General features: G+C 39.5%; 1 protein-coding gene and 1 non-coding gene across 4 annotated transcripts in view; both read right to left on the bottom strand.

Moving 5' to 3' along the window:
* Positions 1-218: 218 nt before the first annotated feature.
* The window catches only part of RPAP2 (RNA polymerase II associated protein 2), a 64,256-nt gene continuing 38,355 nt past the window's right edge, over positions 219-26,119 (bottom strand). For 2 of the 3 annotated variants that reach the window (XM_045028615.1, XM_045028616.1), the window contains 2 exons: positions 1,523-1,672; positions 219-973 (listed from right to left, as the gene is read on the bottom strand). In XM_045028615.1, the coding sequence (XP_044884550.1) occupies position 973; positions 1,523-1,672 (151 nt within the window). In that variant the 3' untranslated portion in view covers positions 219-972. Of the gene's footprint in view, positions 974-1,522; positions 1,673-23,466; positions 23,528-26,119 lie in introns of those variants that run through there. The other variant, XM_045028617.1, reaches the window with a different exon arrangement.
* LOC123376760 lies at positions 17,773-17,888 on the bottom strand. The gene has a single exon (XR_006581931.1). It is a non-coding gene; the product is annotated as a U5 spliceosomal RNA (small nuclear RNA).

Raw genomic sequence — 26,119 nt, 5'->3', positions numbered from 1 at the left:
GGGGGTCAGACTAGATGATCATGATGGTCCCTTCTAACCCTAAATTCTCTGAGTCTAAGTCTAATGATGACATTTTCAGTTTACTACAAATGCCATTTAGTGAATTGGAATTTTTTGGGTTTGTCAAAATACAATTAAGATTGTGAATTCAGCAATGGACTGCAAGTAAAGAATAGCACAATACACCATCTTATGACAACACTAAGAACTACAAGTAGTTTGGTTTCAAAGCATGTTTATTAATCGGCTTAACACTGTGAGCATGTCATGATGGTCTTGGTCTGGAAAGCTAAACAGTGCATCAATCACAAAATAAATTTAATAACTATTGAAATAAAGCTCAAATGAGGTCTTTTTAATTATTCAAAAATAAACCATGAATTTCTTGCAAGCCAAACTATGAACAGCTACACAATTGGTTTTAAATTCTCAAATGTTACAGAAATTCGAACCCAAACCAATCTTCATAAGTAGCAAAAATAGATATACAAGCCACTGGGGGGTGGGTGGGGTGGCTGTAGACCAGAAATTTTTGCTGCTCTTCTCAGCATTCTGCTGGAGAATGCTGCTCAATGCAGGAAAACAGCAGAAAAGATGCCAGTAATGGTACCCTGCCTTCCATGAGACTGGTACATACTCCATCTTCTTTCTTTCTTTCCCCTAATCGTGTGGGCACAGTTTGCCTTAAGATTTAGCAATGAAACAAAAAATGGAGATCCTTACTACTTTTTCCTCAGACAATTTTCAGAGCATAAAAAACCTTATTTTAGCTTCATCCATACCTGGAACTAAAGCTGCGCTATTTAGCTTGTCCAAAAAGATTTCAGAACACCTTCATAAGAAACAGATGTGAAAGTACAGGATGCAAAGTAAAATGCTTAATTTCAACTCTAAAAAGAAAAAAATATTCACTATAGCAATACTTCAATACTGACTTCAGGTGAAAAAGAAGAGGTTTGCGCTCATCATCATTCTGTGGGTAACAACAGAGAAAAAATTGATCAGTAACTTTAAAAGTACAAGTGTATCAGCTAATAAGTATGACCAATACTAGTTCTAAAAATAAAAAATTACCCCCCCACTGCCATTCAGAAAGTAAAATTAACCTCAGTAATAAGCAAAAATGGGGGTTTCTAACAAACAAAATCTAAGCTTTTGAAGAGTTAAATTTTAATAAGGTAATTGGCTATAACCATCCAATTTGAATAAAAATCAAGCCAAATAAGATTCAAATGCTGTCCCCATAAACCAGAGTTTGTTTTATATTTGCTAATAGAATTTAAGTAAAATTCCATTGAAAATTACTATATATTGTGACAGGATGACACAATTATGTTAGCATTTACTCAGTGCCAGAATGGTGACACTAATTTTCCATACTGTATATATTCTTCCATTTTGAAAACACCTTATCCATCTTCTAACTTTACTGATACTATCTACAGTCAAAATATTTGCTTTTAAGAAATCCACTTGATTCGAAAAATCTTATGCCAGGTACCATAGTTTTGAGATGACTGACCATTCAGGCATGCTGCCATGTCTAAATATTCTTGTTAAACTTTCAAGATCTTCATTAGTGAAATGCAATTCTTCAAGTAATGTGGACAGGAACTGTGTATATACTGGACTCTGTTGAGAATTTGCAAAGACTGGAATAATCTGTGACAACCTGGAAGATGATATTGAATACAGAAGAGAGGACTTTAAATGTCTGAACAAGGCTGGTGTGCTTTATACAGAGCTATCAGCTATTAAACAAGTGCCAAAGAGGAAAGATATTTCTAGGACATGCCCCATTTATAACATTACAAGTGATCGTTTATAAGTTTACAATGTAGCATATGAGTATTAAATTGTGAAATTTTATTGCCTTTTACCAAATCTTCATCAGTTTTAAATTAAATAAAATCAAGCAAGAGATTAGTTTCATATGCAGTTAATCAACTATTAGCTGTTACATAACAGGCAACATCAAATTATGTGCTTTGAAGATTAAAGTTTTACGTAACTTAAAAATACCCCAAGAATTTATAGTAAATTTTGTATTGTCTTCACAAAAGTGATCGTTCATCTTGTACAAGTTATGCAGTTCCTTGTACGAAAACAGTTGTAAGAACTGTAGGAAATACTATTTTACTTTAGAGTAGCTGAAGAAAGTATTTCCAGCAACAAATTACCAGCAAACCTTCTTTTTCACAAGATCTACCAAGTCACGAAGATGACACAGGCACAACAGAGCTTCATAGTATTTTCTAGAGAACCCGGGTGTGTTTACTAATGAAAAACCTCTGTCTGTTTATTTAAAAAGGTCTCTCTACAAAACAACTGAAAAAGCTTTTAGTTAGTAAATGCTCTTTTTTTAAAGCCAAGAATTCTCCAAATAGTTGGAAACTTCCCACAGTGGCCTTTCAGATTATTATTTAATTTAACTTCACCCACTGCCACTGGGCACATGAAATATGAATAAAATAACACTCAGAAGCTGCAGATCAATGCAGGTAGGTGAGTAATCAGAGCACTGCATTTCCTCAGTAGGACATCTGTTCCCATGAAGCAGTCTCTGATAACTTTCTTATACAGTGAGCTGTGTACATTTATTTTAAGAACTTCTGTGTTCTTGTTGGTCAGAATTTTTTTTTGACAGATGATATAATATGATTCTGAGATGCTGTTAATCAGGGTTATTAACAGTCTTCAATTTTACATGTTTTCTATCTTACTGTATATTATTATGTAATATAGTAAACTCTTTACATGCAGTCCTGCCTTCTTTCATAACAAAAAACAGTATGGATTTTAAGAAGTGAACACTGTAGCAAAACTAAATTGGAACAGCTGCAAAAATTAAAAAAACAACCCCATAAGGAGCACAATACTGTAATTGGATCAAATAATAAATATGGCTTCAGTGATCCACACATTTCATCTTTAAAGCAAATTTAAAAAGATTAGTTGGCCTTTTAAAGTACCTAATCATTTGTATAGAAATGGACACGGTTCCTGTAGTGCTTTTTTAAATTCTGCTGTTTGCAAACAAAATTTTGCAGAGACTTTTCCATTAGACCATGATTCTTCAAACTGGTGAGCAAAGCAGAGCCCCCTAGCTTCCTTGTTCTGAAAATGTTGTTTCTCCAAAGGAGATTAAAAAAACCCCAGGTTAATTTTCATAATACTTTTAAGAATTTGAGAGCCAGCTGAATCTCTTTATAGTTGTTCCCAGGCTGAAACATCAGTAGCACCGAAGCCAGACTTATTTTTCATGAGATGAGGGCACTTCGCAATTAACAGGATCAAATATGCTCTGTATTGTGGACCCAAGGTCAGTGCTGCTAAGAGGCATTCACTGTATCACAAGGGGCCATTACAATGTATGTTGCAAGTCTGTATAAAAAAGCTTGTGTTAGTTTAAACACTATTTCTTTTACCTCCTAACAGTTTTAATATTAGTGCCTACACAAAAGACCTGTGATCAACACTGTAAGGAAATTTCACACTATTGTGTTATCTGTATATAACTGGTGAAACGTTCCCCTCCTTGCCATTAGTGGTTTCAGGTACATGCGGTTTCATGTAACGTATTCATCCCGGTAAACAGAAAATGTCAGTAACACTAGTGGAAAGATTTATTTTTATTGTTTAGAAGACAACTTCTGAAAAATGCATTTAAACATCTGAATTTATATAAAGGAAAAAAAAGCAGACCACACAGCTTCCTACAAATTCAGCAGTTCAAGGGAGTGTTACTTGTAGGTAATTACTCTGACATCAGACCCTCTGTGGAAACTGGAGATAGGACTAAATCTCCATTTTAAAAGAAATGCAAACTAAAACAAAAGGTGCCTTTAATTAAGCAAAAGAGGGGTAGGCCACACAAAGGATCCCACATAACAAAGTAAACATTGTTTATTAATACAAAAACAATCATTTTAAAAAATGTAAAAAAATCTTGATTTCCTGAAAGAACAGAATAGTAAAATGTTTATTTCTGTGATGTCTAAAATAGTATGACATTTAATTATTTTTCATTGCCTTTTGGAGTTTAATCTATGAGATTCATTAAATACTTAAACTATTAAAAAATGGCAGCACTAAGAAATATGAGGTAAGCACACAACATGAAACAAAACTTAGCTGTGACATGTAAACACCATTCTTTCATAGGACAGCAATGTTCACAACTGGAATTTACATTAGTGTTTGGACTAGTGCCAACAGTATTTCCTCCATGCTATGTAAAAATAGCACTAAGCAGTCATTTGTGTGATAAGAATGGCTACTCTTTTTAAAAGACCAAGAAGAGGTATTCTGAGTATCTCAAAGACAAGAATTGATGATCTGGAAGTATTTTTTTTTTTAGTAAGAAGTGCTCAGTAGGGGAGTAGAGGAAGTACTGATAGAACAAGAATTAGAGTGATCAGACCTCAGAGTTAGGCTGGAGACAAGGATATCAGAGAAAAGGCCTGGAGATGCATTCTTCTTCTTCAAGCCATCCACTCTCAGGATTAAAGAGAATGTGTATGATAATTACCCACTGGCACCAGTTGTCACAATTTCCTGACCAGTGCCTGTAGGACACCGGGTGACACTGCAAAATGCTACCTCTACAATACTGCAGAATTACAGACTTTTTCATCTCAGGATTTTTTCTGTGTTGTGCTCTAATTAAAGAGGGCTACGGCTTTTACTTTTAAAAAGCAAGAGACTTGTGCACATACTTTTAAACTATTTGTTATTTGCTAAAGACTGAACATGTTTATGCCAAGAAACCAGCCTTCTGATTGGTGTATTCTCCTTAATCATACTGTCAGTGTCTTACTACTGACAACAGTAGTTACTTTTGTGCATTAGGGAACACCACATTTTGCAGAAATTCAGTATTGGATCAATATGTTGGCCACTTTTGGCCTTTGGCAAGAAACAGCCAAACCTCTGAAACTTTTCAGATAAGCACTACTTAGAGATTTGGTCAAACAATTTCATCCAACTATGTATATGTTTCTAGTATTTTTGCATTAAATTCAAATTTGAAACTGTTTTAAGGCAGAGACAATCTGACTCAATGCAGTCTATGAAACATATTTATGAGCACATATAGAACATGATTAATTTCTCAGTTGGCAAACTGGGTCCTTTTGGCATTTAACTGCTGCCTCTATTTTTACCCCCCATTTAAAAGCAGTTATCCAGAAGCTGCTTTTCTAACAATGAATGATATAAGGCTGGATCTTGCACTGTTGAAGCCAATGGGAGTTTTGCAATTGACTTCAATGGGATCAGGATTTTAGCCTGCACTGTGTAGTAATAAGCTTCACATTTCTAGTCCCCATTATTTCAAAGCTATTACCACTACATGGGGCTGCATTATAAGCAGCATGTATTATTCCTAGGATGCATTAAAGGCCATATTTGCTATCCTCAAAATGGTATGAAACGCTACTTGAATTAAATGGAGTTGCATGCAAATACCTGAGAGCAGGAGATGGACCCAATGTCCCAGTGTCACCGAAACACCAACAATCCACAGTTCTGAAGCAACCATCAGATCAATAATTCAAATGACCTGCACTGCTTCAATTGCACTGCAGTGACACTCAAAGCTCCATAAGTTCTAACATATTTTAAAAGAACTGAAAACTAAACTGGAATTAAGGTGCAAGGAAGCACCACTGCAGACAATGCAAACGGGAGTTGTTTTTTTTTTTTTAAGTACAAATGACACGGCGGGGAAATCTTTAACATTCAGATTGCAGGTTGCTTACTTTCACATACTGAAACATTAAGACATGACAGAGAATTATTGGTGTGAAGGTAGGTAGGTGAGGCAATATCTTTTATTGGACCAACTTCTGTTGGGGGGGGGGGAAGAGAGAGAGAGAGAGAAGCTTTGAGCCACACAGAGTTCAATCAGCCCTTGGAACTTCCTTAATTTTATTAATTTGTCACAAACAGTGGCCTTTAAAAAAAGAAGAGAATAGTGACTTGATTGCAAGAGGACAACAGACATTGAATTAAGATATCCTATATAATTTTTTAAAAGGGACCAAATTGTTTAGACTGTGCCTAAAGCTGGGCATGTAAAAGTGTTGTGATTTTCAGAGGTGCTGAGCTGGTAGCTTCCCATTGAAGTCAATGGGAGCTGCAGACACTCAGCACCTCATGCCATTTTTGTTTAGATGCTCAAATGTGAATTTAGATGCCCAGCTGTACACACCTGCGCTTGTCAGCAGTTCATTTGAAAGTGTCAGCCTTAGTACCGTATGTAGATATAAATGAACTCTCATGCTCATTTTATGAAAAAGCAGGGTTGTATATACCAGATTTAGTGAAGCAGTGCAGTTTCCTACACACCCACTTATACCATATGGTAAACAGGTCTTTGTAAAGTTAAAAAAAAAAAGGCTGAAAATGTCAAACTACGTCTTATGATAAAACCCGGTTAAGCTGGCTACTCCACATATGCTACACATGAAAGAATAAGTGAAATTCTTGTTAAGACAAGTAACACCACCACATTATTACCAAGTTATTAAATGACATCTGGTTAACATGAAATACGTTTCCATAATTTCAGCTCTCCTGCTTAAAAACACGCTTTCTATTTAATAGTTTTCTTACAACAAGCTTTAACAAGTACATTTAGGAGTATGGCTATCTTTGTACAAGGGAAGCCCATACAGAAATATTTTTGGAGATAATAAAAAGCCAGTATTTATGGAGTAAATTTCATTAACTAGTATCTTCTAGTACGCCAATGGCATGTCTACACTGCAATTAGACACCTGCGGCTGGTGCATGCCAGCTGATTCGGGCTCACGGAACTTAGGCCGCAGGGCTGTTTAATTGCAGTGGAGTCTTTTGAGCTTGGGCTGCCGCCTAAGCTCTAAGACCCTGCGAGGTGGCTGCAGCCCAAGGCCAGAAGTCTACACTGCAAGTAAACAGCTCCACATCCCGAATCCTGTGAGCCCAAGTCAGGTGGCATGGGCCAGCCAAGGGTTTTTAATTGCAGTGTAGACATACCCCACCCCTAGTCCGCTCACAGAGGTACCTGTGCCACTGTCTGGGTCAAGACATATACGCAGAGAAAAGTGTAGGTCTTGAATAGTGTCTTCATGTGGTTACAGGATTACTTTAGAATATCTCCCATCCAAAGACTGGGAGTAAAACCTTTTATAAACAATACTGAATTAAGCCCCTAAACATCCTCCCTCCCTGGTAGAGAGTCAATACTATCCTCATTTTACAGAGATGGAAACTAAGGCCCAGAGAGTAAGGCCAACATTTCTGAAAGTGACCAGAGATTTTGTCCAACTTGAGACATCTCTAAAAGGGCCTGATTTTCAGAAAGTTCTGAACACCTTGTGCTCTCTGAAAGTCAGGTTCTGTTAAGGTCTCTTAAATTGGGCATCCAAAATTATGTTACTGCTGAAAATTCAGGCCTACATTAATTTACCCAAAAAGTTTGTGGCAGAAGCAGGAAAAGAAGTCAGATCTTAAGTCCTACTCCTACATAATGTAATGATCTGCTTCTACAACAAGTAAAAATATAGGCAGCCAAGCTTTCTATAGAAAGTAGCTCCAAAAGGATCATCAACATGATCCATGATTAAGCCTGTGGATCTAAAAGATGATCATTTCACTCTTCATATTGTTCACCATTTTTTAAACTGAAATGAGTAATTAGAGAAGCTTTATCACCCAGGCAGGAAGAACTAGTGGGAGCACATATCCTCCTGGATGGTGTTATTAGGGAACAGGAGAGGATAAAAATGGTTTTGCCAAGTCCAGCATTAAAAAATCACGAGTCATGACATAATATCATGATGCTGGCTTAAAAATGAGATTCTACGTAGTAATAAGTTTAGAGTTCTACTTATTTGCTTTCTGGCTATGAGCATTTAGAGTTCATATTTTCAAGCTGTTCTCCACAGCTATGAGGGCTAGAAACTTAAAAAAAAAATGTAAACGGTGAGTCTTAAAAAATAAATAAATCACAATTTGATTTCAAGAGTGGGGTCTTTATAAACACCACCAAATATCATGACATCACTGATAATAATTGTGAGAGTTAGCAACCACCTGAAAGGCAGCACAATCTGCACACCTTGCAGCCAGTACCGAATGTGTGCTCAGTGACTGCAGAGAGTTTTGCTGTAGGGAAATCTACATTACTGATTGCTGTAAGCTAGAGAGAGGTGACAATGGACTTCCAACCTAGGTGCCATCCTTAGACCTGCTGAGAATCCCCTCCATTCTCTCCCCCCACCCTTTGGTAAGTGCAGAGATCTCCTTCTATTCCAGGCTATGGGGCGGGGGGGAGAGAGAGGGTAAATGAAGATATTCATGACAATAAAGATATCCTCTTTTCTTCCTCTGTATTCTCTTCCCTCCTGGCTGCTATTCCTCGCTTTTAGTTCCCCTCTTTGCTAATGAGGTCTTTAAGGGATCTCTCTCCCCTCTCCAAAGGCTAGGTAAGTGGCCAATGCATTTACAAGCTCCAAATAAAGATATCTGCTTATGTAATGAATCACCCATGTTTTAAAGAAAGGATCTCAGATCATTTATTCAGACTTAATGGAAAGTCTGCAGGTCTTGTTAATTTTATGACTAATTAAAATGTTTACATTTCTTTTAGAACACATTTTGAAGATCACAAAATAGAATATGTGAAATAAAATCTTATAGTCCTATAATCTCAGAAATGTTTTATGTGGTGTCACCTGTCAAATGTATCATTTTGGTTAACTCTAAATAAAACTGCACATAAGCCTTAAATGCTCAAAATGAATTAACACAAATATGTTAGAGATCAAAAGAAATAATCAGCTACTCCAACTAAGTATAGTTAACACTTAAAACTCAAGAGTTCAGTCTGTAGCAGTACTGCAACATATGGTCATTTCACACTGTCAAGAACTATGATTTAGGAGAAACAATGCTAAAAGTTTAATGAAATCTGATTGTGCAGAACACACACACTCAGCGCGGCATTTATCTCTGCTTGTCAACCACAATATCATATAAAGAATTCAACAACCTTTTCTGAATAAAAGCTCCACTGTGTTAATTGTATGTTCTCTGCTCAAGATCTTACATAAATAATTTCCTTGTCAACTGTTATGCTCCGGCACAGGGAACATGCCTGAAAGTTGCCTAATTAAACTGCATGTTTCCATATGAAAATTGACTATCACGATGGCTGTTGAAAGCATCCCTAAGAGCACAGGTGAAAAGAGAACAGACCTTCACCCCATGGCTGTCACTCTAACACAGGGGCAGGCAAACTTTTTGGCCTGAGGGCCGCATCGGGTTTCGGAAATTGCATGGAGGGCCGGTCAGGGGAGGGGGGGTCATGTCCCCCCTCCCAATCCCTGCCCCATCCACACACACCCCTGCTCCCTGTCCCCTGATTACCCCTGGAACCCCTGCCCTCGACTGCCCCATCCAACCCCTCCCCTCATTCCTGACGCCCCCCCCGGGACCCTTGCCCCATGCAACCACTCCTCCTCCTGTCCCCTGACTGCCCCAGGAACCCCTGCACCTGACTGCCCCCCCGCCAGCCCATCTAACCCCCTCTCATTCCTGACTGCCGCTCCTCCCACCCCGGGACCCCGCCCCATCCAACAATCCCTTCTCCCTGTCCTCTGACTGCCCCCGGAACGCCTGCCCCTGACTGCCCCCCCATCCAACCCTCCCTCCTTCCTGACTGCCCCCCGGGGACCCGTGCCCCATCCAACCACCCCTTCTCCATGTCCCCCGACTGCCCCCTGCCCCATCCAACCCTTCCTCTCCTTCCTATTTCCCCAGGACCCCTGCCCCCATTCAACCCCCGTTCCCCATCCTCTGACTGCCCCGCCCTCTATCCACCCCCCCTGAACTGCCTTGCTCTCTATCCAACCCCCTCCGCCCACTCCCTGCCCCCTTACTGCGCTGCCTGAGGCACCAGTGGCTGGCGGCGCTACAGCTGTGCTGCCCGGCTGGAGCCAGCCATGCTGTCGCCACCGTGCAGTACAGAGCACTGGGTCAGGCCGGGCTCTGCAGCTGCTCCAGAAGCTCATAGCCCCACCGCCCAGAGCACTGCACCAGTGGCAGAGCGAGCTGACGCTGCGGGGAAAGGGGAACAGCAGGGGAGGGGCCAGGGGTAGCCTCCCGGGCCAGGAGCTCAGGGCAGGAGGGTCCCACGGGCCACCGTAGTTTGCCCAACTCCGCTCTGACAAGTACTATAATAAAGATAATTTGCCTTGTTTAATATTTAGAAACTGTGCCTCTTCCTTTGAGGCTCCATGCACCCCTCTGAGCCCACATGTGGAGGGAAGTCTGTGTAGGACTGGGGGAAGCTCTGGAGACTGAAGAGGTGGGCTGGGGGCAGGGAAACCAGATGAGGTCTTCCAGATTCCTCCCTCACAAATCTCATGGGGACATCATTAAAAATTAATAAAATCACAAGCCATATTAAGTTATGTCCTCTTCCCATCTACCTTATGAAGTTCCTCCACTTCCTCAGGGGGTTACGAGACACTCACAGTTCTTTAAAAACAGAACAATCCCTCCCTCCCGCAACAAAACCCAAAAGTCCATATCCATTCCCACTCTCAACCTTGAAATAAGAGTGGCCAAGGGTATTACTGTGTTTGACACATGAACTGGCCAGTCAGAAAAGGACAAGGCTGCACTGCTCCTCTATAAGTGACTGTTGGGGTAATGGCAAGACAGCTTATTTAAATTCATAATTTTGTGCGCCTCCTTGTTGTGAGACCCATGAAGAATTCAATGTTCTATCCATCAGCCTCTCTCTCCTTTATGCTTCCCTGACCAGACACATCTCTACTTCTTCCCCCATGGGCTGGTTTAGCCCTACTGAGCAGAGACCATCTATGTATTCAAAAGTACATTTGTAGAATATATATAAAATCAAAGCAGGGTTAGGTTAGGTGCCTAAAGCCACTTATGAGCTATGTTGGCTTTCTTGCTCTTTTCAGTCCTATATGTAGCTGAATGCCTGAATATTTGAACAGTTGTAAAATATTTAGATTGGTGTATGTACATGAGTAGCTATTTACTTCAAAAGTCAGTGACACTCACTACTTCATATGCTACTGATCAAAGAAAAGTAATTAAGAAGTCTATCTGCATTTCCATTTGAAACTCCAATTTGGAATACAATAATATCTTGGAGGCTTCAAAACTGAATTAGGATGAAAGTTAGAAAATATGGTATGAATCCAGAACAGCAATTTATTGTCTTCAAAAGTGGCATCTTTTTAAAAAATTACAGCACATCAAAAAGCAGACTATTTCTACTCTTTCTGACAATTTTTGACAAGCTCTGGATCAATATTGGCTAACATTGAACAAATCTTCTCTTTTCCCTCCACCTTTTTGTAAACATTTATGGGCGAGATCTTCACCACCACTCCAACTGTTTTACATCACATAAAAGGGCTGGAACTGCATAAAGGGGATCTAAATGCCCTGTATCTAGCTGGGGGAGGATTCCCCTGAGGCAGGCCTGCCTCCTGAGGAACCCATTGCAAGCCCTAGCACAAGAGGCATGTGGGGACAGGATTATAGATGGGGCCACAGTACTCAGCACTGCAGAGATTCTGGGCAGCAATATAGCCCACAGGGCAGCTCCAGGAGGCTGCTGTAAATTAGCCGTGTACTCAAGGTTGTCTAAGTCAGTGGTCTCCAAAGTGGGGTGCGTGGCAGGAAGAGCGCATTTGGGGGGGTGGCGCGGGGGGCTTCATCAGTGGCTTTTTTTTTTTTGCGCTTTGGCAAAAATGGTAGAACCAGTGCGGCAGGGGGTGTGTGCTCAAAATTTTTTTTACTGATAGGGGTGTGCGATCAAAAAAGTTTGGAGACCACTGGTCTAAGTTACACTGGAGGCCACTCCAGCCCCCAGTACAACCTAGGATTTGGAGGGTACAAAAGGTGATTTAAAGCCAACTTAGCCCCACTATGTCCTGGACTGCAAGTTCTTTAGAGGCTCAGCAGAGAATCTCACCCTATTTAGTTAAACACAACACATTCAGATAAGGGATTACCTTATTTTAAGTTTCAAATCACGTTCAGTGGCAACACAGCATAAGAAACTAGTTTGTATCACATGGTGTTTATAAACCATCATATATAAATATGTGAAGCTCTATTCAATGAATTAATAGGTACTACTGTCAAGAGTTATATTCCCTCGCCACACAAGGACTTTTTTGTACTTTTAATAATTATTTATTTCAAACAAAATAGGTGGTAAAGCAGTACTCTTACTTTAAGGCTTTGATAAGCCTATTACTGTAATAAAACCACACCTCTACCCTGATATAACGCAGTCGTGGGGAGCCAAAAATCCCTACTGTGTTATAGGTGAAACGCCATTGTATCAGGGTAGCAGTGGCAGGGCTGCAGGGGTGATTTAAAGGGCCCGGGGCTCCCCGCAGCAGCCGGAGCCCCGGGCCCTTTAAAATGCTGCCCGAGCCTCGCTGCTGCAGCCCCATGGTACCGGCAGCAGGGCTCCGGTGGTGATTTAAAGAGTTCCGGGCTCCCCGCAGCAGCCGGAGCCCCGGACCCTTTAAAGTGCCGCCAGAGCCCCGCTGCTACCACGCTGTATGCAAACCCGTGTTATATCGGGTCACGTTATAGCGGGGTAGAGGTGTATTATTATTCAGAGGTTGAATGGAATAATCTTTTAGTGTACCAATCCTTTACAAATAAAATCTTAGATTAAACTTTAATTAGGTCAAAATAAATTTTAGAGTCTTCTCCATATTAAAAATTTGTCCACAACAAGTGACTATCTAAATCAGCACAATGTGTCAGTTTCTACTTAGGAGGAATATGGGACTGAAACAAATCAACCAACCCACTGAGTGACACAGGTCAGCAATGAGGTGCATTGTGTGCAGGAAGAATAGTATATGGTAGCCCAAATAGCATCAGCCTGTACTACAACTGAAGTATAGCAAATGCCATCAGATCCTCACTGTCAGAACTTCAGTTTCCTAGGGTCACACCTCCTCAACACACACACAAATAATAAATATCCACAATTTTTATATATTGCACAACTCCCTATTTGAAGGAGATTGAACCACACGAACCATGACATAACTGAGGGAGTGAAATAAAAATCGAAGCGGCATTGGTCATTTGAGCTCTCCTCACAAAACATATTGAGATGGTAAAGAACTAATGAAGTTGTTACCTTGCTTAACTTCAGGCAATAACGTACATCAGTTGCCAGTAAATTATACTCCACTTGATCAATGTGTGCTTGAGACAAATACTTTGTTAGGACATCTCCCAAGGAATGGCATGGACTATAGCTTAAATCGCAACAGTATTAACAACAAAAATTTGCTGCTTAATGGAGACTCATTCAGCAATTGCCATGTTGCTGAGTGGTGTTCTGCCAATTTGAAATTATGCATTCTGGCCTAAATGCAGACGTTGCCGAATACAGATTAAAAGAATTTTAAACTGAGTAAACATGAATTATATAGTGAATAGCTTGTTCTTGAATTCTTATTCAATACAATATTTCAAGTCTCTTGGGTTAATTTAAATATTGGCTGTTTCTCTTATATCAGATATCCTCAATCAGGCTTATCAGCTGCCCACTGGGACAATTCTACCATATATCCCAGAAGTTCACTAAATTGATTTTTTCTTTGATACAGTTTATTTTAACATGGTACTGAAAGTTGGTAGGCACAGGCATGGAGTAAGGTTAGTTACAACTCACTCTAATGATAAAGGTTGACAGGTATGAAGTATAATCCTGTGTGTGATAGTTAAATGATTACACAATCATACTGTGTTACAGACAACTACACAGGCTCATAAGTATTAAACGATTATTACTAACTCTACCTGGAACTTATATTTAGCTGTTATGCTCATGGGTAAGATTTAAAATATTCTATGCTTATAACTTCCGTTCAAGTTTTTAAAACAAGCTCAACAAAACATACTAAAAAACCTTGTTAAAAGCAAGAGGTTGCCTCTAGAGTAAGATTTTCCATTAGAGCACATTAATATTTGATGGATGATCTTGAACTGAAAACATCTAACTTACAAACATCAACATGCAGAAGTGTTTAAAGAGACCTCCAGAATTACATTTTTGATGTTATGAAATGCTGCTAGTTAAATAATTTGATCAGAACTAATGTTATTTGCATCTATGGACTTAAAATGTTCCATATTTAAAGCCTTTACCCTAATAGGTTAGATTATAAGAGACGGGGGAAAGGGAGTATTTCGAAGCTCTTTTCTTGAATCCCAAAAATTCACTTTTATAATAGGGAGAAGAGACACTAGCATTTACTTGGGTGAATAAGAACTTGGGTGAATTACCCAACATTTTATGTTTTCGTAATATTTCTGTCATCTATTTTAATAGTGAAACCTCTTAAGCAAGAACAAAGGTTATGTCTGGTCTAGTTTTAAGTACAATCTAAAGCCCCTTTCTTATAAAGAAGAAAATTTAGTAGATATATAAAATGTAGACTGCATTCTATTATTTGACATTTCGTTACTGTGTACTGACCTGTTCACAGAATCCAATATAGTTGCCTTACATATTATTTTAACCCTTTGATGGCAACAGAAGCTAAATTATTCATATTTTTAATTTTTTTGTCCACTATACTTAAATCATGGATATAAAAACTGATTCAAAACCAATGGCTTGAATGCTAACAATTGCAGGAGATGGGATTCATTAAAAAAAACTTATCTTTGTTCACTGCTCCCACTACTGTCAGTTTCTTCACCTGCAGCCTCCAGAAATCACTGACTTGCTCAAGTAAATGTTTTGATTATATATATTCTTCCTTAAAAATAAAAATCCCTTTATTGTCACTTTTATTTCTTAAGTGCCCACACTTCAACAGACAGGGTAAAATCCTTTGCCACTGAATTCAAGGGAGCCAGATTTTCACCCACCGTACAGATAAATGGAAAAGACTTTAGTTAAAGGTGAAAGGAAAACCACACACAATTTAATGCAATAATCAGTGTATATAATCTGCTCAACAATACACTTTATACTCTTAGTAACAGAAGAGTTTAATATAAACTGAAAAAACAATTGATTTTATCGGCCTTGCTCAATCAGTGATCTGTATTCCAACCAGAGATTTTTAACTAATTTATCAATGGCTTACAAGAAAGCCTCCTGATACACCACACTATTTATGAGATGTCTTTAAAACTCGTTTAGTACAAAAGTGATGGTTATATAGAAGAATGGTCCTGGGGTTAGCCGACAGAACTGGAGTTCTAGTCTTAGCTGTGCGACAGAATTTCTGAGTTACCAGTCAGTGCTTCATTTTTCCATATGCAAAATAGTGATATTACTTTCCCCACAAGATTGTTGGGAGGCTGAAGTGAATACATGTGAAAATGCTTTTCCATAATTCTTTTAGCTGTATACTACACGGTATCTCATTATATATGACTATGTAGAGGAGATGTGTTAGGACAACATGGGTCTATAGTTACCTGACCAATTACAAAAATAGCTGATTTAAAAAAAAATTGGTAGGTATTGATAGTAGTCAATACTAACATTTTTTTTACTAAGAACAGAGCTGTAAGCATGAATAGCAGGATGTACTGACTACACCTGTCTTTCTTTCTGCAAAGCTTCACTTGTCAGCTGCCAGCTGTTACAGATAACAGCCAGCCAGATTACTTCAATGATGTTGTATCAATGGAATATTATTGATCACAAAAAGAGTGTAGGTCAGGGAGGGGGAAAAATCTAGAACTTCCTTATACCATTAACTTCCTCAGAATGGCAACTCGTAGTCACTGAAAGAAAGTTAATAAAGGTCACAAAAAGAAATTGGAGATTTTTATATTAATACTCAAAATGTGATACTATTTATCACTTTTCTTGCATCATTTATTCAATAAGGATTTTGCAAAAAAAGTAAAATGTCAAATGTAAAAACACAGGAAAGATATGTTTTAGGACCGCATTGTAATTTCCAAAGACAAAAATATAGTGAGTCAAATTTCACCCTCAGTTACAACCATACATTCTCATTAATATTGTGCACCGGCGGTGTACCAGAAGAGAGAATTCGCAGTGTGTGTATCAGCATTAATAAAATTAAATGAACTGATGTGAAACTTGTTTGAAACATTAAATGAACAAGCATATGCTAGTGTCCACAGCATATGCAACTCTGACATACTATAGCGTGATATGTTAAAATGCAATTCTCTTCTGAGAAGTAACTGTAAAAATGACACATGCTACTACAGAACACCTCGGCTCCCTGTGTATTGTCAGAAGGTTATCTACTATACTAACATTAATTTGTCTTTAGTTCAGAGACAGGGTCTGAATCTCTAGTCTTGTGTATAACATTCCCTCTGAAGATTTTCCTTGCTAGATATGTATAACCAATTCAGTTCTCACAGTAATTGTTCTAGGAAAAATGCAGATTTCAGAATATTCAGCAGATACGGACAACTGGTCAAATCCACCCATAATACTTGGCTGCTTAATGCTGATCCAGTGATGCACAGCAGCTGGGAAGCCAGTGTAACCAGGTAGCTGGGAATTTTCTTGTTTCACCATGGCCTGGCCCAGGACATTGGGGGAATTAGAAGGCCTGCGCTCTGTGATCCCCAGTTCTAACTGCCAACCCCAACACATTAAAACAAATCATGAGACTGGATTAAATATTACGTTTAAAAATAATTTGGGGGTTCTATTTATTTGCCTGCTGGTTTTTGAGCCTGTAGGGTTCATGTTTTCAAACTTTCTCTACAGACCATAAGGGCTAGACACAATTTTTTTAAATTTAAAGTTACAATTCTCACCAAATCACATGACTCCAGAAGCTATGCTTTTAAGATATCAAATATCATCATAAAAGTCTCAAGAATTGGAAACACTGAGAATGACTTCTTGAGCAGTCAGGTGCAAGACAGAGCAGCCCTGAGGTTGCTCTAGCTCACACTGTAGACCAGACCAGTCTCCAGCCAGGCACTAAGCTGAGGGAAGCATCAAGAGGGCTCAAAGCCATCTTTACTTTCTTCTCCCAGCTCCTATGCAAAGCACAGCTCAGACAGACCGGAGGATATGGTCCACTGTTTTGTATTAGAAACATAATATAGTCATCTATTAATCAGAACTAAATTAGGATACCACACCTAGATAACCCATTTGTTGTAATTAGTGGCGTAAATATAAATATTATATACGTCTCAATGCTTGTAATATTTCTTGGCATTTAAAGCCATAACACTTATTTTGGAAGCTGTTCCAAAAGATTTTCACTTGGCTGGTTTATAATTAAGTAATTTGTTAGTTAAACCCCAGAATAAATAAGTATCAATTGTTTGCTATAAATACAATGGCTTCCCAGAAATGTAGTCCTCCCACCCCCCAGATACATATCACAAAGTCAGACCTAATTTAAAGGATTCCATTTATTTGAAGTCAGTCCCCTCTGCTAACCAGACCAACAGATCAAAGATACTTCTCACTTCTTATACTCTACTGCTTTTTTCTCCTTCTCTCTTGGCTTTGGCCCTCCTTTTATTCCACCTCCCATTCTCAGATCAGTTCCTTATGAATCAAATGTCCTCCCATCCAACCCCTCCTTAAGTCCTATTTTTATTAAACTTCTTACACTGATCCCCTCATTGATCAGTCCTTCCGTTTTTTCATATTTCTCAACTTATGTTGGGTGGAGTTAGAACCTGATCCTGCAAACACTTACACATGGTGAGTTTGTCCCATAGAAGTCACTGTGTCTACTCAGATATGTAAAAAAAATTGGGTAGAAACTCATAAATGTTCCTCTCCACAGAAATCTTTAGTAAAAGGCGAAAGATTTATACGGTCTGAAGAGAAACTCAGATACGTAAAGTTAAGCACATGCGTAAGTCTTGGTAAGACTAGGGTCTTAGAATGGAAGCTTTTCAGAGCAAGGGCTTGTAAATATTCTGTAAAATTACAATCCTCTGTGAAGCAAAACACACATTCTACTTCAATGATCTTCTGGATACTTAGATATATCAATGGTCTGCACATAAATCCTAGTATATTTTATAAATAAAATGAAAAACCTCTTACATAAACAGCTATCAAAAATGAATGAATTTAGTAGTGAATAGTAAAAGTCTCTCCTTGCAACTGCTTGTCAGTACTCTGTTAATGCTATGGAAAAACTCTGGTAAAAATTGATTCAGATATACAGTGTGTTGCAGGTGGAAAAACTACAGTCCAATCCACCTAGGTAAATAACTCATCAATACTTTATAAATGTACCCACCTGCACTCAGTTACTATGGAAACTATTTACCATAAAATTGATCATAGTTTAGTTTTAGAACTTTCTAACACAATAATCTGATTATCTACTTTTCAGTCCAATATACAAACCAAACACTTGGAATAATGCAGCTGAGTAAAGAGACAAGCCAGGAATAGACTTGCTGCTACTACATATGTCCAAATTTAAAAGAAGGATGTGAAAGATAAGCACATCAATATTTTTCTGATTAAACTTCACTGTTTGCAAAACTCCTGCTATTCCAGTCCTGGACTTCTCAAAGGGGATTTTCTTTCAAAAAAATTCCCCTGCACTGCTAATGTTGCCACAGCCCCAGTGGTGGTAGCAACAATGAGAGCATTAGTGCAGACAGCGCTCTGGGCAGCCACCGGCTTTTTATGCACTATTTTCCCTAACCCCCTAATAATTTCTATAGTCTACCTTTGGACAGCGAAGACTGACAATTATCCATCTTCGCACACTCATTAACCACTAAGTTATACCATTTCCAGGCCTTCAAGCACCCATATCTGTTGGATGAATTTTAAGCTACATTTTTTTCAAGGCCATAATTTTTTTTTTTTTAATAAAAACCATGAGATTTTGCAGCTCTTTGTATTCAAGACAAATGGAAGGATTCTTCCTCCTGTTACTGTCCCCATACACTGGTATGGCAACACTGTTTGTTATATCAGATCTGTGATTCTCAATTGCTGTTAAGAGAGAGAGAGAGCAAACCAAAATCCGAAGGATTAAGTGTTGGTCTTTTAGATAGCCCCAGCTTAGTACCTACTCCTGGGGGAATTTTGCAACACTGCGCATGCGCAGAATTCATGTCTCCAGGAGATTTCTTTGCTTCCCCGCATCCGCCCAACCCCTGTGCATTTGGACCGCCCATACCCAGACACCCCCCCCCTCCGCCAAGCCTCACCCTGTACACCCAGAACACCCCTAGCTCTCCATACCCGAACCCCACCCCACTGAACCTCAACCCCTGCATCTGGAGCCCCCTTCACCCAGACTCTGTGCCTCCAGACCCCCACCCCTGCACCGACCACTCTCACTGAGCTCCCTGCACTCAAACCCCCACCCTGAAGAGCCCCACTGCCCTGCACCACCCTGAGCCCCCAGGTCCAGACTCCCATGCCACTGACCCCAAAATAGCTGCACCAAGACCCCCATTCTACAAAGCTCCACTCCCCCAGCACTCAGGCCCCCCTGCTGAGCCCCCCACACCGCTGAGCCCCAACCATCTTCACCTGGAAGCCCCTGCAGAGTCCCATTGCCTCTGCATTTGAAACCTGCCCCTCAACGAGCCTCTGTGCATCCAGATCCCACCACATCTAGACCCCTCACTGAGCTGCCCGCACCCAGACTGTCCCACACAGAATCCTCTCATCCCACACCTGGATCCCCCCAACTTGAGTCCCTCCACACTTGAATCCTGCCTGGTTGAGCCTGCCTTCCCCACACCTGGAGTGCCTGGCGCAGAGGGGCAGGGCCCCAGGGTGTTTCTGGGGCAAGCCCAGGCCTTGTACTGTGTCAAGGTCAGGTGCAGCCTCACCACTGAGTCCTTGTCCCGAGGGTGGGTGAGCTGCAGGGTGACCACACATCTTCGTGCAGCCAGTGGCCTGTGCTCCCCACTGCCATGCTGGAGCCTCTGCATTTATTTATTGACAAATAAAACTTGCAGAATTTTAAAATATTGTGCATAGACTTTAATTTTTTGGCACAGAATGCCCTCAGGAGTAAGTACCTGAGATCATACTGAGTTTTAGCTCCAGCAGTAACAACAGAGAACCATAAGGACTGGACTGGTAGCGCAAGTCTTCCAAAGTTATCTGTTATCTTAGGCCTTCTCTACTCTCAAAAGTTGTACTGCTTTAACTATAGCAGTATACAACTCCACTAGCGTCAACACAGCTATACCGGCACAGCTTATTCCAGCTATAGAGGTTTAACTGAATCTTCTAAGGGTTGTACTAGTACAACGATCCTGATTTAAGAACCAAATAAAAAAAAATCACATCCCTAACTGAAATAATTATGCAGGTACAATGTGTCTGTGAAGACCAGGCTTTCAGCAATCTTTCTGAATTCTCTCAAGAAACAACAAGACAATTCAACATAGATTTACACCCTGTGAAAATCTCACTTGAGTCAGTGAGATTGCACAGGGTATGTCACCAATGAATTCGGACCATTCTTTAGAAAGTTTACTGAGATAAAATTAAAGCTTTGAATGTAAAAGATTGTGATAAAAGAAAAAGATACAAGTTATTTGTCTAACAGATGGCTTATGTTTCATGATAAAAATGTTTGCATTTAATGTATAAAGATTACCTATTAATAAGGAAGCAGGTATATTTTCAAAGGGACGTTTCCATCACAAATAAAGCTAGTACTTTGTAATTCACTCTGTGATGATATATATTACAATTAGGTTTGCTCAGTGGGTGAACCCAAAGTAATTTCAATGCCAAGACTTTATGTCTAAATCCTGTTGCTAACAACCCTACTGAGCTACTAAATATACTGTATTACGTGCAACATCATCAACATCTTGCTTTTCTTCAGAATCACCCAGACTACAGTCAACTTATTATTTTTTTTTTTTTACAAAGGTGCAGGAAAGACTTCTGAGTCTTGTAGAAGCAAACTTTTTGATTTATTCTTGGGCTTTTATGCACACTAATGTGTGTGTGGTGCAAGGAGAAGGAAAGCAAAACTAAAAAGTAGACACTCAATTAAATGAATCAAATATATTTTCAATAATTAAAATTTAAAGTTTCTGAACTATTAACTCCTATATATTTTATAAGTAAGGCTGGATGGTTTTTCACCTGTGTGTCCAGGGTCCAACTGTGGCATGAGATTCAAAGTGATGTGAAGTATGTTGACACAACTCTTTCCCCAACAGACAAAAGTCAACATGACAAAACTATCTTCCATAATGTGTGTGCTGTCCTTAGGAGAGGGCATAGGCTGGAGCTGGTGTGAAAATCAGAGTTACATCTTATTCATGAGGTGGTGGGGGAAGCACTATCGCTTCCCAGCTGTATTTGTGGCTTCTGGATTCAAAATAAAAGGGAGTGTGTGTGTGGGGAAGGCAGGGAATGAACTAAATAAATTAAGTTTCCATGAGGTTACTCCCTCCAGAAGCTCCAAAACATGTGTTTATCAATGGAAAAAATCCCAGTATTTTTATTGACTTGTGTATTTTCCTCCTATCTAGAATTCTTATCTTACTGGTATTTTGGGTTTTTTAGGGTAGGCAAGGAGGAGGGCAAAGTAAGGGCCAGATTGTGCCTGGCCATTCACAGAGCCAAGGACTAGAAAACACTCCATTTCTTTGCGTACAATGCCTAAACCCTTCAAAACTGTGGCTGATGGCATTTCTTACAGTACTATACATATATAAACAGAAACACATGAACTCTTCCCACATAACTTCACAGGTGCAAGACACCTGAAAGGGGGCTATCACCCCAGTCTCCTCCTACATTGGGCAGTAATGTGGCAGGTATGCAAGACAGTGAATGCTCATCCTGTGCAACAAGGGACGCTGGGAAGCATTATATGTTGGTGCTCCCTATTAATGATGAGGCTAAAGACTGTAATTTAGTTTTAAAGTAGTGGTGAACTTTTTCATACTGTAACATGTGCAGGTGGTGACTGCACTAGGCAATTACAAAATTACTGTACTGCATACATTTCCTAATTAACTTCTGAATGGTGCTAGGAGGAAGTACAGTATCATACAGTAAATACTAGGTTTATACTAATAAGCTGACTAAGCAGAATTGAGTATGCTTAGAAAATAAGTGCTAAAACTTGCTGATTAGCAGAAAACTTCATTTGCACTTTAACATTCATAGAATCATAGGACTGGAAGGGACCTCAAGAAGTCATCTAGTCCAGTCCCCTGCACTCATGGCAGGACTAAGAATTATTTAAACCATCCCTGACAGGTGTTTGTCCAACCTGCTCTTAAAAATCTCCAATGATGGAGACTCCACAACCTCCCTAGGCAATTTATTCCAGTGCTTAACTACCCTGACAGTTAAGATGTTTTTCCTGATGTCATACCTAAACCTCCCTTGCAGCAATTTAAGCCCATTGCTTCTTGTCCCAAATTTTTCAATATTCCTTTACAGGTCATGTTTTCTAGGCCTTTAATCATTTTTGTTGCTCTTCTCATGACTTTCTCCAATTTGTCCACATCTTTCCTGAAATGTAGCGGCCAGAACGGGACACGATACTCCAGTTGAGGCCTAATCGGCACAGCGTAGAGTGGAAGAATTACTTCTCATGTCTTCCTTACAACACTATTGCTGCTAATACATCCCAGAATGATGTTTGCTTTTTTTTTTTTGCAACAGTGTTACACTGTTGACTCATATTTAGCTTGTGGTCCACTATGACCCCCCAGATCGCTTTCCACAGTACTCCTTCCTAGGCAGTCATTCCTCACTTTGTATGTGTGCAACTGATTGTTCCTTCCTAAGTGGAGTATTTTGCATTTGTCCTTATTGAATTTCATCCTATTTACTTCAAACCATTTCTGAACATTCATGATCTATTAATTAAAAAAATGAGAAAAATGGAAGAAAGTATAATCTTGCTTAGTGTAACTTAGGTGAAAGTTGGATTCTTTGCATTTTAAATTATAAAGTGGAATGTGACTCAAAAAATGACTCTGTAAAGATGGCACTCTGGATCCATAACTGTCATGAACTCCTGATCAGTGATACTCAGACCTCAGTGATTCAGGAGCCAAATTAGCTATCAACATTACCCAAAAGAGCCACAGAAGTGTGAATTCATTGTTTCATTTACTATCTATTTACCTACCATTCTCACAGCAAAATGACTGACCAAGTATTCTACAATTGGTTAACAACACAGTAAAAGCATCCTTACTGGTTAGTAACTAAATCACAGAGTGTTTTAATATAATGTGCTGCAAAGATGCATTAAAGAGCCACTTGAGGTCCCAAGCCTAAGTTTGAGTATCACTGCTCCAGACCATATGGGCTCATTTTACAAATAAAAATGAAGATTTTTCTAACTGCTGGTGCTGCAAACTCATTTTGGGGTTAGAAAAATATTCAGCTTGTGTTCTATATGTAATGAAGAAAGATTTTACAGCTGAAATTTGGCTCACCTATCAATAGAACTGTTAGCCAAAATAGCATCCAGCTGACTTGCTCTAAGGTGTGTTGTCTCTGTTAGGGTAACAGGAATAAAAGCTTATTTTAGTTATTAAACTAAATAGACATAACTGACTATATAGACATGACAGAAAGGAAGTAGATCTGTGAAGTAGGAGTGACATTTTTACATTGTTACTTTGCAGAGTAAACTCACATCCAATATATTTTTACAGTCAGTATAGGCCTATTTAATTCTCACATATCAAGAATGCAACATTTAGCATAAACACATGCAACAGAAATTTCTGAAAAAGCAAATTCCTCTTGAAACGATTTAGAGAGATTTCTTTATGCCTTTTCTTTCAAGCAATAGATATGCTATAAATATTGTCTGTGAAGTAAAAATAAGCACTTGTATCCAGATTCTTCAGCCCCTGCATTGTCATCTCTGAGACTAAACCTCTAGAGTACATCTCCACATGACACATTTACCTAAAGTGGCTGCACATGTCTAACGTAGGCTTTTGTTTAGTGATCATGGTCGTTTTGAGTTTGTTTAAATACTGAGTCCTAATGCTTACCCATTAATCCCAGGACGTTTTGAAATGCTCTCAAGCTTTTAGAGGGAAAAACTGTTGCATGGACTTTGCAGATGAAACTGACCACAGTTCACTGGAACCAGCCAGTTCAGATAAATAAAATGAAAGCAGACATTTCTTGAGAATATCTTGAAAGCTTTTCCATTAGACTGTATCAGGGGTATACAATCTTCCCTAGCTTCTGATTTCCTCTTTCTTTAAATACTGTGTATATATAAATTTATCTGCTTCATTTGATATCAAGCAAAGATCTTTGGGGGAAAGCTATATCTTCCAGTACTTTGTTTTATACTGCATTATATCACAGATATTACTATAATATCAAATTTAAACTCTAAACATTCCTAAAAGGAGTGACTGCAAACCACCACCACCACTGAACTTACAAAATTAATTAGCAAGCAAATAAAGCATTTGGTCTGTGCATCATTTTAAAGTTGTTCCCGCTCCATGCTAGGCTTAGGTGCAGTATTCAGGAATACTTGGGTAAGCCTCTTCACTAGGGCACTGTAGGAAAGCACAGTATATAATATGGCAAATGAGAATGTATTGAACAGATAGATGGAAATGTCTCAGGTTATATTTTCGTTAAGGGCTCAGACTGGACATTCATTTTTGATATCATGATCATTTGGACTGTGTTAATCTGGATGTTCTCTGGACAGGTAGCTCTACTACCTTAATAGCCTATATTTTATACATAAAGAAAACCTATGTATTACACACACACCTTGCTAAGGAAATGAAGGAAAATTATGTGCCATGGTAATACAAACTATTAAGCAGTAATCACATCCTGCTAAATTTGAGACATCACTAATGGTAATAGTAACTTTGGCCAGCAGCAAAGCAGGGAGTTCACAGACACAAAAGTATCCAGGGTACTATGAAAATGCACTGGGAAGTTTTCTCAATATCATTCTCCAGCACATGACACCCATATGTGACAAGAAAGAGACGAGTCATGGTATCCGTGCCTAAGGAGAGGGGTGCAAGCGATGTCTGACACAGTTGCTACCTTTTTAAAAAACAAAACACCTTAGGTCCTCAAATCAGAGAGAGGCTACTTGTTTGTCATGTCTCCTTGAATTGGAAAATGAAACAGGTGGATTATGATGATGTGTAGCCCTCAAATCCCATTGCTCACTCCTTCATTCTAGCCCATGTTCTAGCCCTCTGATCCCAGGTTATTCGTACATTAGGAGCTTCCATCATATCACCTTTCAGCTAAGCTGGAGATGTGCAATTAGCTTCTTTTCAAATTGTTGCTTATGTTACCCCCTTGTTTGGCTCTAGGAATAACACAGCCACCACCTGTCCCTGGAGCCAGATCATGCCCTGGATACTTGCATATGCAGAAGAGGCCCTCCATATCTCTCTCTATCAAAGAGGCAAGTGAAAGTGGTTTCAGACATCTTTTGACCTAGACCCCATAGAAAGCTCTTTGTGGGGGTCCATGGTGATCATCAGTCTGCTGTTGACAAGCATCATCCCGCTCTAGACTCCATGGAAACTTCAGGAGAGTTAATCCAGCCTAAAGCTTTTCTGTGGAGCCCCTCCATGCCCTGGAATTCCTCTTCAGGAGCAGGAGCAGCCTGAGGAACAGCACTACCAGGGAGCCGGGTTGGGAGCTGAGGAGCAGATGTATAGGACCTCCATCTGGATGTTCCTGGCCAGATTTCCCAGAGTTCCACGTGGATTTCCAAAAAGCCATGGTTCTGAAGGCTGAACTCCTTTTTCTTTCCAGAAGTGAATCAATACTCTCCCTCCAGACAGAGGAAATGGGAGGAAATTCTTCAAGGGAACCATCAAGTTCTCCTCCCCTCTCTGCCCTCGTGTCTCCACAGGAGGAGGTAATTGGGCTATTGTTTAGAAACCAAAGACCATCACTTCTGTAACAAACCTGGTGCCCATTCTGGCTTCCACTGAAGCCAATGGAAGTTTTATCTTTACTTTCATTGGAATAAGATTAAGAATATTCTCTAGTCTCCACTATTTTATGGCTCAATTCTGAAGCCTTTATCTGGGCAGAAGTAAGACAGCTCCTATTCTGAGACTGTGGCTT

This window comes from Mauremys mutica, chromosome 8 (assembly GCF_020497125.1).
Source record: "Mauremys mutica isolate MM-2020 ecotype Southern chromosome 8, ASM2049712v1, whole genome shotgun sequence".
Classification (NCBI taxonomy): domain Eukaryota; kingdom Metazoa; phylum Chordata; order Testudines; family Geoemydidae; genus Mauremys; species Mauremys mutica.
Note: the sequence above shows the minus strand (reverse complement) of the source record. Positions and strands in the feature narration are given on the sequence as shown.